General features: G+C 36.5%; 1 protein-coding gene across 16 annotated transcripts in view; it reads right to left on the minus strand.

Moving 5' to 3' along the window:
- TUT4 (terminal uridylyl transferase 4) overlaps window positions 1-19,291 on the minus strand; it is a 149,778-nt gene that overhangs the window by 12,084 nt on the left and 118,403 nt on the right. For 6 of the 16 annotated variants that reach the window (XR_008294865.1, XR_008294875.1, XR_008294874.1 and 3 more), the window contains 7 exons: window positions 15,679-15,794; window positions 14,542-14,765; window positions 13,685-13,785; window positions 10,238-10,685; window positions 5,509-5,667; window positions 3,943-4,058; window positions 2,610-2,727 (listed from right to left, as the gene is read on the minus strand). Coding sequence is in view for 3 of the 16 variants with exons in the window: in XM_027059177.2 (XP_026914978.1) it covers window positions 3,970-4,058; window positions 5,509-5,667; window positions 10,238-10,685; window positions 13,685-13,785; window positions 14,542-14,765; window positions 15,679-15,794 (1,137 nt within the window). In the remaining 13 variants the exon portion in view is untranslated. Of the gene's footprint in view, window positions 1-2,392; window positions 2,728-3,523; window positions 4,148-5,508; window positions 5,668-10,237; window positions 10,686-13,684; window positions 13,786-14,541; window positions 14,766-15,678; window positions 15,795-19,291 lie in introns of those variants that run through there. The other 10 variants (XR_008294873.1, XR_008294876.1, XR_008294870.1 and 7 more) reach the window with 9 other exon arrangements.

A 19,291-nucleotide genomic window follows, 5' to 3' on the forward strand; every position in this document is an offset into this window, starting at 1 on the left:
GACACTCTCTGTCTCAAAAATAAACATTAAAAAATAGTATTAAAATAAACCTGAGGCGTGCCTGGGTGGCTCAGGCAGTTGAGCATCCAGCTTCGGCTCAGGTCATGATCTCATCGTGAGTTCGAGCCCTGCGTCGAGCTCTGTCTGTACTGACAGCTCAGAGCCTGGAGCCTGCTTTGGATTCTGTGTCCCCCTCTCTCCGCCCCACCCCTGCTTGTGCTCTGTCTCTCTCTGTCTTTTAAAAATGAATAAACATAAAAAAAATTTTTTAAATAAAAAAATAAAGTAAACCTGAGGTTTAAAAAGTATTTCTGATTGATGGATGATTTCTATACTTTGTTCCTTTATTTAATACTTTTTTTAAATGAATACATTTAAATTATCCTTCACAAGGGAAAAAATTAGTTGTTCCGACTTTAAAGCTATTTTATAAGCTCACCAACACATTTGATGTATTTTTGGGGACCACAAAATGGTAACCACCTTCCTGGAGGCAGGTTGGCAATATATAGCAGGAATCCTAAAATTTTTACCTTTTTTACCTAATAATCCCATATACAAATATAAATATATATATCTATATATATTCACCATGCTAGAATATATACAAAAATAGCTTTATCCCATCATCTTATATAATTTTTAATATATGAGGAAAAAACGGCAAAAATGTCCATCTGTAGGGCACTTAAATAAATGGTACTTAAATAAATATATGGTACAAAATATTCATACTTTGAATAATCTTTAATGGCAATGGAAGATACTAATCTCTCCATGTCATTAAACATTATACAAAACATTTCAAAACAATATGGTCTTAAGTGTGGTGTGTGTGTGTACTCTGAATAAAGATTGATAATTTTGGCACTTCCAACTGCTCTACAATGAATTTGAATTCACAATCAAAAACTTTTAAGTTTACAACTTCTAAGAGAAGTTTACAAACTTCTAAAACTGAGCTGCTGCTGGTATAAATTACAAACTTAGAGTATTATTACAGTTTTCCACTTGGAACAGTTTTGCCAGTTACTGAGCACTGGTAATTGCTGAAGGAGGGACAAGTGAGATACTGAAAATTACTATATAGAACACTGTCACAAAAGTAAAGCCTAAATTACTGGGCTTTATAAAACCCCCAAAATACGTTTTTCCAGGTGATATATACCTCTTTCCTTTAGAAAGTAAAGCTGAATTAGGGACAGTCTCTTATTGGAGATTTAGTAATCTCAATACCTAACAGGGTGCTCAAACTCACAACCCCAAGATCAAGAGCTGCATGCTCTTAAGACTGGGTGCCTCAGAGATTTTTTTTTTTAACGAAAGTTTCAAATAAATTCAAAAGAACAGTAAAATGAACACTTTACATACCTCATCATCTGTTCTCCAAGACTTGAAAAAAGATTAAATACATGAACGCTATTTAAAAAAAAACCTGAATGCTGAGTGTCTAGGTGGCTCAGTCAATTAAGCATCATCTGACTTCGGCTCAGATCATAATCCCACAGTTCATGAGTTTGAGCCTCACATTGGATTCTGCTGTCATCGCAGAGCCTACTTCAGATCCTCTGTCTCCCCCTCTCTCTGCTCCTCCCCCACTTGCTCTCACTCTCTCTTCCTCAAAACTAAAAACATTAAAAAAACAAAAACAAAAAACCACCAATGTTCCAAGTCATATAGGCATACCTCGTTTTACTGCACTTCACTTACTGCCCCTCAAAGATACTGAGGTTTTTTGTTTTGTTTTGTTTTGACCAATTGAGGATTTATGGCAACCCTGCATGGAGCAAGTCTATTGGTGCCTTTTTTTCTGATAGCATTTGATGACTTTGCGTCTCTATCACATTTTGGTAATTCTCACAATATTTCAAAGTTTTGTATTATTGTATTTATCACGGTGATCTGTGCCATGGTTTTGGGTGTCACAAACCATGCCCATATAAGATAGCAAACTTAATAAATGCGTGTGTTCTGACTGCTCTACCAATCAGCCATTTCCTCATCTCTCTCTCTCCCCTTGGGCTTCCCTTTTCCCTGAGACATAATATTGAAATTAGGCTAATTTAGAACCCTACAGTGGCATCTACGTGTTCAAGTGAAAGGAAAAAATCAATCTATGTGGCAAAACTACATTTTTGTCTTATTTTAAGAAATTGTTACAGCCAACTCAACCTTCAGCAACAACCACCTGATCAGTCAGCACTCAAGTCAAGACCCTCCACCAGCAAAAAGATTATGACTCACTGAATTTCAGCTGATGGTTAACATATTTTAGCAATAAAATTAAGGCATGTACATTTTCGACAATGCTACTGTACACTTAAATCAACTACAGGATAAGTGTAAACGTAACTTACATGCACTGGGAAATCAAAAAAGGCATTTGACTCACTTTAATGCGATACTCGCTTTATTGCAGTGATCTGGGACCTAATCTGCAACATCTCCGAGGTATGCCTATATTTTAACAAAAACATACACTGGGCCAGCTATCTCATTAACAGAACAAATGAGCAAACTCCACCATTTAGTAGGATTCTGAGAGATACTGAAGTTTTAATATGAAGAACTTACAGTAAATAGACCTGATCTTAACATTTAATAAATACCTTTTCAGGGCTGTAAATATGGCAGGAAAGCCCTCAACCTCCTGCAATAGATTTCAAGCATCTTCCAAGTTGGAAAATATGGCAAAAGCCCAGAGTCTCCTATTTAAGTAATGCATATCTGAGGAAGCAGAACAAAGATAATACACTGTCCTTAAAATACATTTGTATTTACTTATTCTGCAGATTTCCAAATAAATCTATAGGATCATTTAGTCCAAAATCCCTGTCAAATATGTAATTGGGAGGTTTAGACAAAATGACCTCAGCTCAATGGATAGTACCAAAAAGAGCTAAAATACTACTAACAACACAAGTTTAATTTCAACTATAATCAGTTACCACAACCATTATTGGTAAATACCATCCTGGCAAGTGTGCATTCCAGGTAGTAACAGAACTCAGAATGGATAGTCTGGCACATACTAGTACCTCAGTAAGTAAGAAATCTCTTCCCTTCTCTTCCCTCCACTCAAATTGCCAGTATCAGTCTCAGTGTTTAAAAACTCTTCTTCAAAAGATCTGTTTCCATTCTCTTTCCAACATAGAAGTGTGCTACCTTGGAATTCACTTTATTGTTTTGCACCTCTGTTTTCTCAATGATGAACAGACATGAAGACAGTATATGTTTCTATCAACTTCATATGGGTGTTGTGAAGATCCAGTAAAATAAAGGACATTAAAAAAGATTCTTGGTTCTCTAAGTCTGTAATTTAGAATGCTCCATTCACTGAGAGTAAAACAAATCTCTAAATTGTTACATATCTCCATGATCTAAACAACCATATGAATTAACCAAATTTGACTCTTGTCAAAAAGATTTATTAACTTAAAATAGAATTACTTCAAATACAGACAAAAGCAAATTCCTGTTCAATTTTGAATATTTTCAATATACAAGAATGTAAAAGAAAAAATTCTGAATCTTCACGTTGTAGTTTTACTTTATTATTTTTTTTTTTTTAGCTTTTAAAAAGTTTTTGGCACTACAAGGTTCTGTAAAGAATAGAAGTGACAAATTTAAAACACATGAAAGTTTTTCCTAATTCTTAAGAACAATATATATAAAGTCTGAAGCAACCAAAGTATGAATACAGCTAATAGAAAATAAAGAATGTAATTTTTTAAATTCTCTCTTTATACAATTCATCAAGATTAAACAAAACATAAAATTCCCTTAAAAATAGGGTAATAAAATAGATGAAATTTGTATCACTCAATTTGGTGATACTAGTAAAAACTATAGTTCATATTTATATACAAATAATACAGTCTTTAAAAACAGTCTTAGAATTTAAATAAGCTATCTAAACGTGTTAAAATTTTAAATCAGGACCTGATTTGTTTTGCTTTCCATTAAATGTCACTTTTTCTGCTGAATGTAACTGACATTGAGGTACGGATACCCTTGAGACAGCAGGATTGGCTGGTTGCTGTGCATCGGTAGACCAGCTGAAAGAAAATGGACTCGCATTACTCCGACACGTTTCCTCTTGGTGGGTGGGGACAACGCTCTCTACACCGACGGGTGGCACATCTGTCTGTTGGACACAACACAGACAGGAAACTGAAAGGCTTGTGCCTATATATCTGACAACCCTTAGAATTAATAACTTGTAGCTAATTCTCTTTTTTTCTATTTATATAGTAAAGAGGAGATAAAGCATGTAAAAACATTTCGCAGGAGAAAGAAGAGGAGAGCAGGAAACATGGGTATGTGAAAGAAAAGAGAGATGAAGGGGAGGAACCAAAGGCAACAAATTCATCAGGGAAGAATTTCAGACTCCCCCCAACCATCCCACCAGCCCACCAAGCCCTTATATGATTAATAATAACTTTTTTCAACCTTAGTTCTTTACTCGGAAGATTAAGTCCACCACAGTCAATGTTCTGCCATTCTATAATATAGGGATGCCCCAGCAATACACGGATAGTTTACAAAGGCTTAAATGAATCAAGCCTGAAACTTGTACCAGGGTTTCCCCTTAAAGTTACCATTTTATTCAGTCAGCATTTCTTGAGTGCCTTTCTTTAATTTCTTGAACTCCTAGTTTAAGTGTCATAAGTAACTGACTCTAGTTTTTTAATTCATAGGTTAACGAAGAGCTGAGGGCCAGACTCAGACATTCCCTATTAGAATTGAAATACCTTCGAGGCAAGTAGGCTAGATAAAATGCTACAAATTCTCCTTAGTTTGTAATATTCATTACTTAGATCAAACCTATTATTGGTATGTCAGCACTAACAGAATAAATGAATTCTAATGTCATTCAAGTTCAACTAAACAAATTTTGACTATGTCACTATTCAACTCAAAAACTTCTATTAAATCCACACTACTTACTAAACATAGTCCAAAAAGTTTTTCATAATATGGCCTCAGCCTACCTTCTCTAGTCTCATCATGTACACATCTTTCCCATCCACTTCATCCTCTAGTCCTATTATTTTCTCTTCTTTTTTCCTCACTATGCCAGGCAAAACTCCTCGACTTTACATATATATTCCCTCAGCTAAGAATACTCTTCCCCTATAATCTCTAACAAATCTCTAGGAAAAACAAATCCTGTATCTCTTTCACAGTCTAATTCAAGTGTCAAAATCTTGTGTGATTTGATCCTTGGTGTCCATATCTCCTATAAACTCTGCTAGGATAACATTTAACTGACTCCTTCTAAGTTCCTATCCTTGTCTATTTTACATGTCTGGCTCTTCTAAGTGTAAAGGTTTTACTTAATTCTTGCCTGAACAAGCACCTAGCACAGTGTGGCACACAGTATGCTCTCAATAAAATGTTACTGAATGCATAAAATCTCACTCCTGGTTCCTTGCCTTCACAAAGCCACCTTTGTCCCAGAACAAAACCCACCCAGCCTCTTAATGAATTTGTAAACAACGGTACCTTGAGTATAGAACGGTTTGTTGGGCTGAAATCTGGCATTTCCCTGATGCATGAAGTTTTGATGCAAACCATAAGGCCACGAAGCTGGGACAAGAGGGAAATGGGGACGTGGTGCATGTTCCCAAGGAATTGGAGGATTTAGTCCTGGAAAGCCTGGCTCTGCATTTCAACAAGACAGGAAAGACATACTTAAAATATCAGTTTGTTCATTTAAATATTCCTTCATTCCACCAAGATTTATTGAGTACCTACCACTGGACAAGAACAATGCTAAATGCAGAGGATACCAATTTTTTTAAGAATCAAACACTGTGCTCAAATTATTCATAAAAGAGACATATAAAAGGTAGAGATACAATAATAAGTAGTCATTGCTATAAGAGATTGGTGGAAGGTGCTCTGAAGAGGGAACTAGGGTGCCTGGGTGGCTCAGCTGGTTAAGTGACTGACTCTTGGTTTCAGCCTGGGTTTGGTTTGCGAGTTCAAGCCCTGCATCGGGCTCTGTGCTGACAGTGTGGAGCCTGCTTGGGACTCTCTCTCTCCTCTCTCTCTGTCCCTCCCCTGCTTGCTTGGGCACTCTCTCAAAATAAATATTAAAAAAATAATAATAATAATGAAAAATAAAGAGGGGGCTGACCTATTTGGTTCAAGGCTAGAGAAGGTTTTCCTAAGATGATTGACTAAACTAAATTTTAAAGCACAAGGAATTGTTAGGCAAAACAGGGCAAAGAGGGCATTTTAAACAGAAGGAATAACAAGTACAATAGCCAGGAAACAGGACAGTACAGCAAGTTTGGGAAGCTGCAAAAACAATCAGCAGTACCACTAAGGAGTAAAAGGAGGCAATGAAAGAAAAAAAGGCTGGATGGATAAGGTAGGATTTACATTTTAAAGAACCTTAGTACATCATTAAGGAGCTTCCACTTTTTCCTAAAGACAATGCCACTATCCTAGAAACAACTGTATCATGGTCCAAAAGGCAATTCTATTAGAAACTGAAGCACTGCGGTGTAATGGTTGAGAACTTGGGCTTTAGAGCCAACCAGGTCAAAGTTCAAATCCCAGTTCCAAAAATTACTAAAGTTCAATTATGCACCTCTGGCTGTTGTGAGGATTAAATTAGATAACAAAAACAATGTGGCTTGCACAAGTTGTGGTATGTAAGTAGAGACTCAAAAAATAGGAGTGCTATCCATTCTATGGCAAACAACCCCCACAATCTACTTCCCTTTTAGAAGTACATCTTTCAAAGTGCATCTTTTCAAATTACTCCTAAGTAATTACTCCTAAATCTTTTGCATCATTTCTGGTGGCTTTTCTCATCCAGGGTCACAATGTGGCAGGAAATAATCTGAAAGACACTCCCCTCATTCACTAAACTTCCTAGCAGACTCAAATTAAAAGGTACTGGATAGGGAGGAGTACACAGCCAGAAAACTAAAACCCATACTAGCCATACTCTTAACAAACTCAGTCTTCTCAGGAGGTAAGCAGAAAAACAAAGCAGCTGCTTTGCTGAAAGTTCATAAAACCAAGTTACAATTAAGAACTGAAGCTACAGGGTATATTTTTTGCTTTAAATGAGACTGGGTATATATATTAAGGTCTTGACCAACTGAGAAATGTGTTTTGACATCAAAGGGTATTTCTTAGGATATATTCCAATCTCCCTCGGCCATTTTTCACAACTAAATATTTTCAGAATATATTCTCACCCAATCCTTCCATTTTCAACAAATTAGTAATTTTAGCTGTAATATTAACTAGGAGTTGTAAATCCATTCCACATATAACAATATAACATTTACTGAGTAATCGTTATATAATAAAAATAATATATTATATGAATAATGTATCTACCATACATCCAGGCACTATATTGGACACGATGGAGACAATGATAGAGAAGAAACAATTCACAGCTTTAGAAGTTCAGCCTAATGGGTTATGCAAACAAGTAAACTGGCAATTTCATAAGACAAGTATAAAGATATAGATATTAAGGAAACATGGAAAAGAAAAAGGATAGCTAGCACAATTGGAGGACAAAATCAACAAGAGGGGTTCCTGTTAGAAAGTGAGCTAAATTTAAAAATGGAAAATGAATGAGTCACCCAAGCTTTGGAGCAAAGCAAAAGGAGGTGAGAGTAAGAAGGAGAGATAGGGAGAGGATTTTTCCAGGCAGAAGGAACAACTTTAGTAAAACAATTAGGGGTAAGAGATAATACAGTATGTTCCTAGTATGTTAATTAATTAGTTCATTATGACTGACAGAGATCAACTAGTGGTGGTACTGGGAAGAATAAAACTGTAAAAACTGAGCCATTGTATCAAAGGGCAAGACACTGGGTCTGTGTTCATTATATAACCCAGTGACTATCATGGTACATGTCATAGCATATATACAATAAACATTTGTTGAATGACAGAAACAGAGATCACATTAGAATGAAGATGTATGGGGTGCCTAGGTGCTAGGTGGCTCAGCCCGTTAAGCATGTGACTCTTGATTTCAGCTTATGTTATGATGTTGCAGCTTGTAGGTTTCCAGCACCACACTGGGCTATGTGCTGACAGTTCAGAGCCTGCTTGGGAGTCTTTTTCTCCTTCTCTCTCCCCCTCTCTGTGCCCCTCCCCATTTGCACTCATTCTCTCTCAAAATAAATTTAAAAAAAAAAAAAAAAAAAAAAAGAATGGTCATATATGCCACATATCCTTTGATCTTGGAAATCTGAATGAGTTCCCATACTTTGACATTTCTGCTCAGCAAAATACATTATATGTATTGTTCCAAAGAGAGCAGAGGTACTTCTTCCATCATGGTACTCTAAGCAATAGCATATTTTTGTATAAAAAGTACTAAAATACTTGTGAAAATTGATAAAGGGAAAGAATCAAGCTTTTAGTCTTTTCCTATATTTCAGGATAATCAAGTAGTTAATAAGAAAAAGTTCTTTATAGAAGAATCACAAGCAGTAAATAGAAAATCATCATTTTACAACCCCTAGTAAAATAGCAATTATCAGAAATGATTATCAGTAACAACTAAAACTATTATGTAAAAATTAATGGGATGCTTCATAATGGACAGAACACACTGATATCACCTAACTCATTGATCAATCTTAGATCACTAAAAGAGGAACAGTGAGAGTAAGTTCTTTTTGAAGTGAGGGAACAAGAAACATACAGGACCAATCAAGAGATAAATTCTTGCCAACAAAAATAACCTGAATCTAATCCAGCTTCTGGACCTAACTTCCAATTTATAGGAAATATGGGGACAGAGGTACATGTTAAATAATGCCACAAAGATACAATTCAGCCAACATCAGAATATAAGACGTTCTATAGTTTCCTTAATAAACAGTTTATATGGGGGAAAAAATAGTGAAGAGAAAGTATTACATATTAAAGGAGACTTAAGACATAAAATAAGCATACACTTATAATGTAAGGCCTTTGTTTGAATCCTGATTCAAATAAATCAACAATAACAGTAATTTTAGAAAAAGAATAAAAATGAACAGGTATTAGGTGATACGGGGTATGGTAATGGTCTTGTGATTTTTTTTTTTTTAAAGAGATACAAACAGGTTTATAAGGAAATTTGATCCAATGTCTGAGATTTGATTAAATACTAAAGCCAAAAGAATTTTTTAAATGAGGTAAAGGGGTCAAAGAATAGCAAATATTGGTAACTGTTAAAAGCTGGGTAACAGGGTGCTTGTCCTACTTTAAAATTCCCTCCTTCTGTGTACATTTCAAAAAAGTTTTTAAAATAAAAATATAATCAACTAAAACGATGAATATTAAACACGATTTATGGTATATGTATTTTTAATTATGCAAATATTTAAAAAATGGATGGTAACACACCTAAGTATTACTTGGCAATTATGTCTAGGAATTGAGATTATGGATTATCTTTTATTTTTCAAATGTCCTATAATGAAAATGTATTACTTACATATCAGAAAAAACTAGTAGTTTTTAATGCTACAAAGTGCTAGTAATAGCTTTTTAAAGAATTGCTCCTTACTTATTAGTAAGAATTGTTTCTTACTAGGGCAAAGAACAAAGTTTTGAAGAAAGAAATTGATATAAAACTTGGATCTACTATGATTAATTACAAGAGCATGATAGTAAGTTACTTAACCCTACAGTTTCCTAAATTATAAAATGAGTGCTAGTAATGCACCAAGCAGGATTGCAGTGAAACTTTAAAATAATCATAAAGTTGACTCTTAAAAACTGAGAACAAACTGAGGGTTGATGGGGGGGTGGGAGGGAGGGTAGGTGATGGGTATTGAAGAGGGCATCTTTTGGGATGAGCACTGGGTGTTGTATGGAAACCAATTTGACAATAAATTTCATATATTAAAAATATATATATATAATAAAACAAAATAAAATAATCATAAAGTGACATTTATGTATATTACCTCATTTAATATTCACAACATCCCTGTGAGTTAGATGCTATTAATATCCTTATTTTATAGATGAAATCAATGCATAAAGAGATTAAGCAACTGCCTAATCCCACATAATAAATGGCAGAGCCAGGATTCAAATCTAGGCAGTCTGAATCCATAGCCCATATACTGTATCTAATCCTATACTTGCCCCTCTGTAAATATTTCCTCACTTTTCCCCAGTTCAACCAATAAACCCAACCACCCAACCTTTCTACAGACATATACAAAAGAAGAAAAGGAAGGGTTACCCGAATTTCCCACTGTACCATTGTTCACCAGGGAATTTGGAGCCACAGTACGAGGCCAGTGTCCATCATGAGAGGAGTTAGGGATCGCCACAGGTCTGGCAGCAGGCTGTGCAAAGATGATGCTGGGATCGTTCAGGCCAATATTGCTGGGGGCACTGCCTGGTGCAGAGTGGATCACTGGGCCGTGAATAGGCCAGGACGGGGCAGGGATCTGGAGAGGGTGCATTGGCAACAGTCCCATATTGTGCATGGGAGAATACTGAGCTGGTGGTGACTGGGGAAAGTTATACATAGGCATCTGGACCTGATGTGGGGGCTGGGCTCCCTGCTGAGGTGGGCCAAGCTTGGGTTGGGATCCTGGCTGGGATGGAGACTGGGTAATGGCAGCTGACTGGGATGAGTTCTGTGGAAATGGTTGGGGCTGAGGAGAATAAGATGGTGAATCAGACTGCAAAGAGAAAAAGATAACATTTTAAAATTAATTTTAAAACATCTTACTATTATAAAAGCAGAGATAATCAAAATACAAAATTATGGAGTTATTTCATTAGAACATTATAAACAGAACTCTATAATGTGTATAATAAACAATAATAGAGCCTCATTTTACATGAAAACAGAATTTTCTTCAAGATCCTCAAACTCTCTCTGACATATGTACTACCCTACAAACCCTTTCACTATCCAAAGAAAAAAGACCCCAGACGTCATTCCCATCATGCAGAACCCACATTTCCAACTGTAACTAGAAACTTATATCTAAATACCTCACAGCCACTTTGATTCAGTCCCTCAACAAGTGTTGATTACGTCTGGGCATTGTTTTAGGTGTTAAAAATACAACACTAACATATATGCCCTCATGGAACTTAAAGTTTATGGGGAAAAGGAAGAAGAGCACATGAAGATTACACAAGCAATCAAAATAAATTAAAATGATTACTATGATAAAGAATGTATAATGCATAGTGTATAAGGAAATCCCAAAGCAGGAACACCTAAAAGTACTTTGGGAAGAGAGAAAGATGAATGAAAGTGGAAATCAAGGAGAGCTTCCCAAAGGAAGCTGAGACTCAAGGGTAACAGAACTCAGTCTGATAAAAGAGAATAGGGATAAGGGGAAGGAAAGAGTGTTTTGAGCAGAGAAAACAACATGACTGAAGGTCTTTAGGCTCATGAACACCTGGCTTTTTTAAGTAATGGGATTGTGAAATAAGTTTAATATTACTGGAGTACAAAGGCAGGGGAACAGCAGATTTGAGGTTAAGAACCAATGAGGGGCAAGATAATGAAGGGTACTACAGCCCTTGTAGTTAAGACTTTATCCTGAGGGCACTGGAAAATGACCAAAGGGTTTTAAGTGGGTCAGGAACACCATCAATATGTGTTTTAGAAAAAATTATTCTGGCTTAACAGGAATGAAACAGAAAATATTAGAGGGGAAAAAACACTAATGAGACTGATTAAAAGGCTGCTACAATAAATAGTCCTGAGATGATGGTAAGCTAGGCTACAAAATAGGGACAGGGAAGCAAATGGCTGTGAGCTCTTTTTTATAGGCAGAAACAACAGGATTTGGTGACTGATTTGGATGTGTGAATTGTGGGAGAGGAGTAAGTAGTTCTGGAAACCAGAGAATAGGATCATTCAATGAGATGGAGAACACAGGAGCAAGAAGAGGCCAATCTAGGGATTTGGAGAAAAATGTTACATTCCAGACATTTTGAAGTTAAAGTGCTTTGTGAGACATCAGAACAGCAGTGTCCATTAGGCTCTTATCCAAATATCAGGTAACAAAAAAGTGAGTGTTGGAAGCAAAGGGTAGAGTAGAAGCAGCACAGGAAAGTGGTTAGGGCATAGGTTTTGAAGACAGAGACTGAGGGTTCAAGTTCAATTTACAAGTGTGTTTTGACCTCAGGCAAAAAACTTAAATCTGGTTTTTTTTACCTGTAATGTATAAATAATGAACTGAATCTACCTCATAGGTTTTTGTGTAGTTTAATTAAAATACATGTGGAAATATAAACACCAAATTAAGGATAGTAGATACATTTTAGTAGCTAGGAAGGGATGGTAGGAAGGTTTTAAGATCCAATACGAATGCATAGGGATTGTTGACTATGGGTAATTTTTTAATAAATCAAAGATAACAAAATGTTAAGACTTATTAAAGTCTGGTGGTACTACATGAATGTTTATTATTTTCTGTACTTTTCAAATATTTTACAGGAAGAAATAGAAAAAAGCATATATACAGTACATAGCACTCAACAATGTTAGCTAATATTACCGCTGTTATGTAACATTTATGAAAATGTCAGACCCATAGTAGGTACGCAAATACTATAGGTGAGGATAGTGGGCTGCTTAATGTTCCCAATCTCTCCCTATATTGATCTTCATATACTCTTGGAATTTTTTTCTAGTGGGCGCCTGGGTGGTTCAGTTAAGCCTCCGACTCCCGGTTTCGGGTCAGGTCATGATCTCACCTTTTGTGAGTCTGAGCCTTGCATGAGGCTCTGCACTGTCTGCAGAGCCTGCTTGAGAATCAATCTCTCTCTCTTTGCCCCTCTCCTGCTCATTCTATGTCTCTCTCAAAATAAATAAACCTTAAAAAAATTCTTAAAGATTTTTTTCTAAAACACAGATATCAGATTTAGCATGTTTAATAGTTAACAGCTTTGAAGCTACACAAACCTAGGTTTGAATCTTTTAGTTTCTCTTATTCTCAGCTTCCCAATTTGTAAAATTTGATCACACTAACACCTTCCACTTCACATGGCCGCCCAAAGGATTAAGTGTGACAAACCAAAACATAATGTCACATTTAGAGTAAGCAAACATTCGATTGGTATTGAATTAATTAATTTAAGAAGTGCAAGATGAATACAGATTTACATAAAGGTAAAAAGCAACTCAGCAAAAATGAAACTTGTGAATCTGAACTCTAATTCAATATTCTGCTTTCACAGGATATATTTCACTAGGTATTCAAATTAGCTATGAGAAGACACATAAAAGCTTCAAGCAAGTGCAATACCATGCATGTACTGCCTTAACAGTATTAAACCCCAACACATCTCAATTTTTGTGTCTATTTTTATAAATGTTGCTGATATTTTTCCACTAGGCAAAGCCTAGAACCTCAAAGTCATTACCTTATTTTAATCTACCAACAAACATATTAGTAGTTGTTATCTTACTTTACAAATAAGAAGGCACTTATTTGTACTGAAGTTAAGTAGCTTGCCCATAGATACAAACCCAGATATACATCACTCCAAAAGTAATGCTCATTCCACCTCAGGTGACTAGCAAGAATACCACTACAAAGCACCAAGTAATCTGGATGATTGTATTTGAAGTCTGAAAGATCAACCCTATCACCCATCAAAGATAGTACTATCTTCCTGCCAAGACTAATCCATTTGCAGGTTCAGTACTTACACATTCTGAGGACTGTCTAGTCCTTACGGACTGATCACCCTGTTGCTGGGCTGAACCAGCCACTTGCTGGGCATTTACGAGGTTGCGGACCAACTGGGCTGCTAAGAGAAGACATCAGAAAGAAAATCAACAGATAATGAAAACAGCAGAGAAATGACAATCAATAAACTCCCTTTCTCTGTTAAAGAGTCTCAAATCTTAGATTTGTACTTTTAAACTATGATTATGCATGTGAAGGACTTGTAACAACATTTTTGTTAATCTTGTTAACATTTTTCAATCTTGTAAATCACTAAAAAAATATGCTGTGGAGGACGCCTGGGTAGCTCAGCTGATTAAGCTTCCGACTCTTGATTTCGGTTCAGGTCATGATGAGGTTCATGAGTTCGAGTCCCGCATCAGGCTCCGTGCTGACAGCACAGAGCCTACTTGGGATTCTTTATCTCCCTCTCTGTCCCTCTCCCAAGTGTACACGTGTGCATGCACACACTCTTCTGTCTCAAAAATAAATAAACTTAAAAAAAAAACTGGGAATAGAAAGGACAAAAAGACAAATACTGCTTTTCTAAAGGAGACAATATATTTCAGAAAATACCTTCTGCAGGGCGCCTGGGTGGCTCAGTCAGTTAAGCAACCAACTCTTGCTTTCAGCTCAGATCATGATCTCATGTTGTGAGAGCAAGCCCTGAGTCTGTCTCCACCCTGGGCATGGAGCCTGCTTAAGATATTCTCTCTTCCTCTCCCTGCTCGTGCACACATATACTATCTCTCTTTCAAAACAATAAATACATTAAAAATGTTATCAACACAAATGACCTTATTTCTACCAGAAACTATTTTTGGCTTGTTCTATTTACCAGCCACACTGCTATTCCTCTGACGGGCCAGCTTGACCTCTGGGCACTCCCTTCGTACATGTCCAGCATCTCCACATATGAAGCATCTGAGGTCTCTGGGGTCTCTAAACTCTCGAGTGTCATGGAGGTCTCGGGGATCAAGAAGGTCTCGGGAGTCTTTCTCCTCTTCATTCCCATCCTTCTCTTCTTCACTGTCTTTCTTCTTTAGTCTAAACAGTAAACTGCTGATACCAATAATGTGGGGCTAGGGACTTGTAAACTGAGTGAATCACAGAACAAACTAAACTATACAAGAGTCTCACAATAAAGGGATTAACATGCTCATGGTTTCATGCATCTTTTTTAAGGCAAAAGAACTCATATTTAAAGCACATCTACTCATATGGCAGCAACTGGGTATTCTAGTAGTTTTATAATACATTATCAAATTAGAAAAAATTTTTAGTATTGAATTTTAATCTTATAACAATCAAACAGAGGCTGGTATTTATTAACTCCATTTTACAGAGTAAGAAGTAGATGCTTAGAGAAAGCATCTTCTCATTTAACAATCAGTAAATAGCACTGATGCAACCTAGGAGTTCATTCTGTCTGACAAGTTCTAAGATCTTTATATTAGGCAGGACTTGATTCCTACAGAAGGGATTTTCTTGGCCTATTAAATACAGGAAAGTATATTTCATAAATATATCCTCAGGGGGTAGAGAGAATAAATATTCCTCAAAATATGTATTATATAGGTATACCTCACAGTAGATACCTCAAAGATTTAGTTAATTATATATTATAATTATTGGTTTGCATTACTGTGAAGTGAGAACCCCATGTCTCTTTTTTTTTCTTGACTCCTAGCAGTTTCCAATAAAGAAGGTATCAATAAATCCTTCTTCAATTTAAAAAAAGAAACACAAAGCCACAATGAATTAATGAATAAATGAACAAACGAGTATTTTAAGATACCATTGTACCACAAATAAATCTCACTCTATTAACAAAATTCCACTCCAATATACATTTACCCAACGTCCAATTTAAGCCCTGAACTTTCTCACTTAAACATATATGAACACAGTTATAGCTACAACTGGCCTCACATTTATTTTCCCTGTAATGTCAATATATAATCATTTTGCCAACCTTCTCCTTTTAGGGCAGTCTTTCATGTAGTGGCCTATTTTTCCACACACACGACAGCATCGATCATTGGGAGCCAGTTCTCCATCTGTTAATACTCTGGAATCAAAGAAGTACTCCTAGGGAGAAAATAAAAGTTTGCTAGAAAAAAACTATGAATTTTGGAATCCAAATGGAAATAAGACCAAGATGTAAAAGTGGTTTTAAAAAAAGGGAATAGCCACTTGGGTGGCTCAGTCAGTAAAGCATCCGACTCTTGGTCCTGGGTCAGGTCATGATCTCATGGTCGTGAGATCAAGCCCTGTATCAGGCTCTATACTGACAGTGCTTGGGATTCTCTCCAGTTCTCTGCCTCTCCCCTACACTCTCTCTCTCTCTCTCTCTCTCAAAATAAATAAACTTTAAAAAAGGAAATAAATATCAACAAATATTTCACGATAACTAAAATCATGATACGAAAATAAGATTAAAAATTATCATCAATATCACAGCTGCAAACAGTACTAATCACTTTATATCCACATTATTTCCTCATTCATTTGTGGCATCTTTCCATAATATTTCTTTTTTTTTTTATTAAAAAAAATTTTTTTTTTCGTTTATTTTTGGGACAGAGAGAGACAGAGCATGAACGGGGGAGGGGCAGAGAGAGAGCGAGACACAGAATCGGAAACAGGCTCCAGGCTCTGAGCCATCAGCCCAGAGCCCGACGCGGGGCTCGAACCCACGGACCGCGAGATCGTGACCTGGCTGAAGTTGGACGCTTAACCGACTGCGCCACCCAGGTGCCCCTTTCCATAATATTTCAATAAAGTAGATAGTATTTTCCAAATTTATTTTTGAGAGAGCACAAGTGGAGGAAGGGCAGAGAGAGGGACAGAGGATCTGAAGCGGGATCTGCACTGACAGGCTGACAGCAGTGAGCCTAACGTGGTGGTTGAACTCATGAACTGCGGGATGATGACCTGAACCAAAGTCAGGAGTTCAACTGACTAAGCCACCCAGGTGTCCCTAAAATAGATACTATTTCAATCCTCATTTTATAGATGAGGAAATGGAGGCTCAGAGAGTTCAAGTCATTTGCCCAAAGTAAAAAAAGCTGGTAAGTAAGCAGGATTTAAAGCTAAGTCTGTCTGACTACAAATCTCATATTTTCTGCCTTACCAGGCTACTTCTAGAAAAAAAAAACTATGCTCTTTACAAAAAGCTCTATGTAAATAAAGCAATCCTCTGGTTTATTTAAAATATGATTGGATTTTCTTATAACATCTCAAGAACATGTAACATTTATTATGCAAGCAGGGTATACCTAAAGAGAAGGTAGAGAACCAATACGAAGCAAGTCATTTTCCCAAATCATTTTTCCTTCATCCTAGCACCTGGCTTATTCTAAGCTTTAGCTCAGTTTTGTTTTGCAATATCACAAAGACTAATATGTCCTAACAGTACCCACATCTCTGGAAGGCAAGAGAATATGTCCATACAGCAATCTTCAAACCTATCTAAAGTCAGATATAAAAGAGACACACTTACTAGGATGGCTATCATAAAAAGAAAATGGATGTGGATGAAATGGAACCCACATATATTGCTAGTGGGAATATAAAATAACACAGCTACTTTAAAAAAGTTTGGCAGCAGGGCGCCTGGGTAGTGCTCAGTCAGTTGAGCGTCCGACTTTGGCTCAGGTCATGACCTCATGGTTCAGGAGTTCGAGCCCCGCGTCGGGCTCTGTGCTGACAGCTCACAGCCCGCAGCCTTCTTCAGATTCTGTGTCTCCCTCTCTCTCTGACCCTCCCCTGCTCATACTCTGTCTCTTTCAAAAATAAATAAAACATTAAAAAAAAAAAGTTTTGCAGCACCTCAGGAAGTTAAAAATAAATTTATCAAAATAACCCAGCAATTCTGTTAGATATATAACCAAAAGAAAACATACATCCGCATGAAAATTTGTGCACAAATATTCACAGCATTACTCATAATATCCAAGAAGTAGAAACAACTCAAATGTCCAACACAGGTGATGAATAAATAAAATCTGATATATCCATATAATGGAATACCATTCAACCATAAAAAGGAATGAAGTACTGATACATGAACAAACCCTGAGAACATTAGCCCAAATGAAAGAAGCCAGTCACAAAAGGCTCCACATATGATTCCATTCATACAAAATGTCCACACAGGCAAATCTACAGAGACAAAAAAAACAGATTGATGGTTTTGAGGGGTAGGAGTAAAAACAGGAGTGGGGATAGGGGTTTCCTTGAGAGAAAAACAAAATGTTCTAAATTGGATTGGGTGAAGGCTGCACAATCCTGTGAATAAACTATAAACCAGTGAATTAACTGTTCACTGTATATCAGTGAATTATAGAGTATATGAATTATATCAATAAAGCTGCATTTTAAAAAACAGATAAAAGAATTCTTCACAGTTATTATTGATGAAACCAATGTCCCTAATTAAAATCTTCATCATCATATTTTCTTCCAAGACAAAATGAAAGCCTATGTCAGTTCACCCAGTTGCTTAATGCAGAAACCTAGGAATCATCCTGAACTTGGTCTCCTTCACCCATCACCTTTAATTAATCACCAGTTGTAACCACTTTATTCTTGAATCTCAAATCCACGTTGCTCCATTCCCCCATCCCAGTTAAGGTGGCTTACACCTGAGGGTCAGCAAACTTTTCCTGTACCAGCGAGTAAATATTTTAGGTGTTGTAACAAAATTGAAGGTATTATGTACCTTCTCTCTTAACAAGAGAGAAAGCAAATTTCCACTAAATTTTCATTGAAGAATTTCAAAATATACTACTACTAATAATGGAGTTTTTTTGGTTTTTTTGTAATAGAAGTTTACTAATTGAAGAAAGTAATTCTTTCTGGGGGAGACATTTTGCCTGAGGTTCAAAATTAGTGTTCCCTATCATTAAAATCAATAGTAAATGCTCATCTCTTAATGCTAATCTGTAATTATGTTTTATGTATTTCATCTTTGAAAATGTTTTTCACAGATGAAGAGACTAAAGATTCAAGGTAAAGGGACTAACAAATGGAACTAGAATGCAAATGAAGGACTAGTCTCTGATAAAGAAAATGTATCTGTGGGGCACCTGGATGGCTCAGTCAGTTCAATGTCCGACTTCAACTCAGGTCATGATCTCATGGTTGGTTGAGTTCAAGCCCCATATAGGGCTTGCTGCTATCATAACAGAGCCCCTCTGTTCCCCTCTCTCTCTGCCCCTCCCCTGTTTGTGCTCTCTCTCTCTCAAAAATAAATGAACATTAAAAAAAAATGTATCTGCAGATGCAGGCAGATTTATAGATTTACAGAAACTTGAAGGAATATTGGTCTGATATTATCTTTGTCTCTGAGGGAAAACTTCTAAGCATAAGAAGGGCAGAGGTGAAAGGGTGGACAAAATACAACAGGTATTGAATTTTGAGTAAAATAAGACCTGAATTAGTTTTTATCAAATAGGAGATATAGATAACTAAAGAAATGTAATAAGAGGAGCACCTGGGTGGCTCAGTTAAGTGTCTAACTCTTGGTTTCGGATCAGTTCATGATCTCATGTAATGGGATCGAGCCCCGCATCAGGCTCTGC

Source organism: Acinonyx jubatus, chromosome C1, assembly GCF_027475565.1.
Source record: "Acinonyx jubatus isolate Ajub_Pintada_27869175 chromosome C1, VMU_Ajub_asm_v1.0, whole genome shotgun sequence".
Taxonomy (NCBI): domain Eukaryota; kingdom Metazoa; phylum Chordata; class Mammalia; order Carnivora; family Felidae; genus Acinonyx; species Acinonyx jubatus.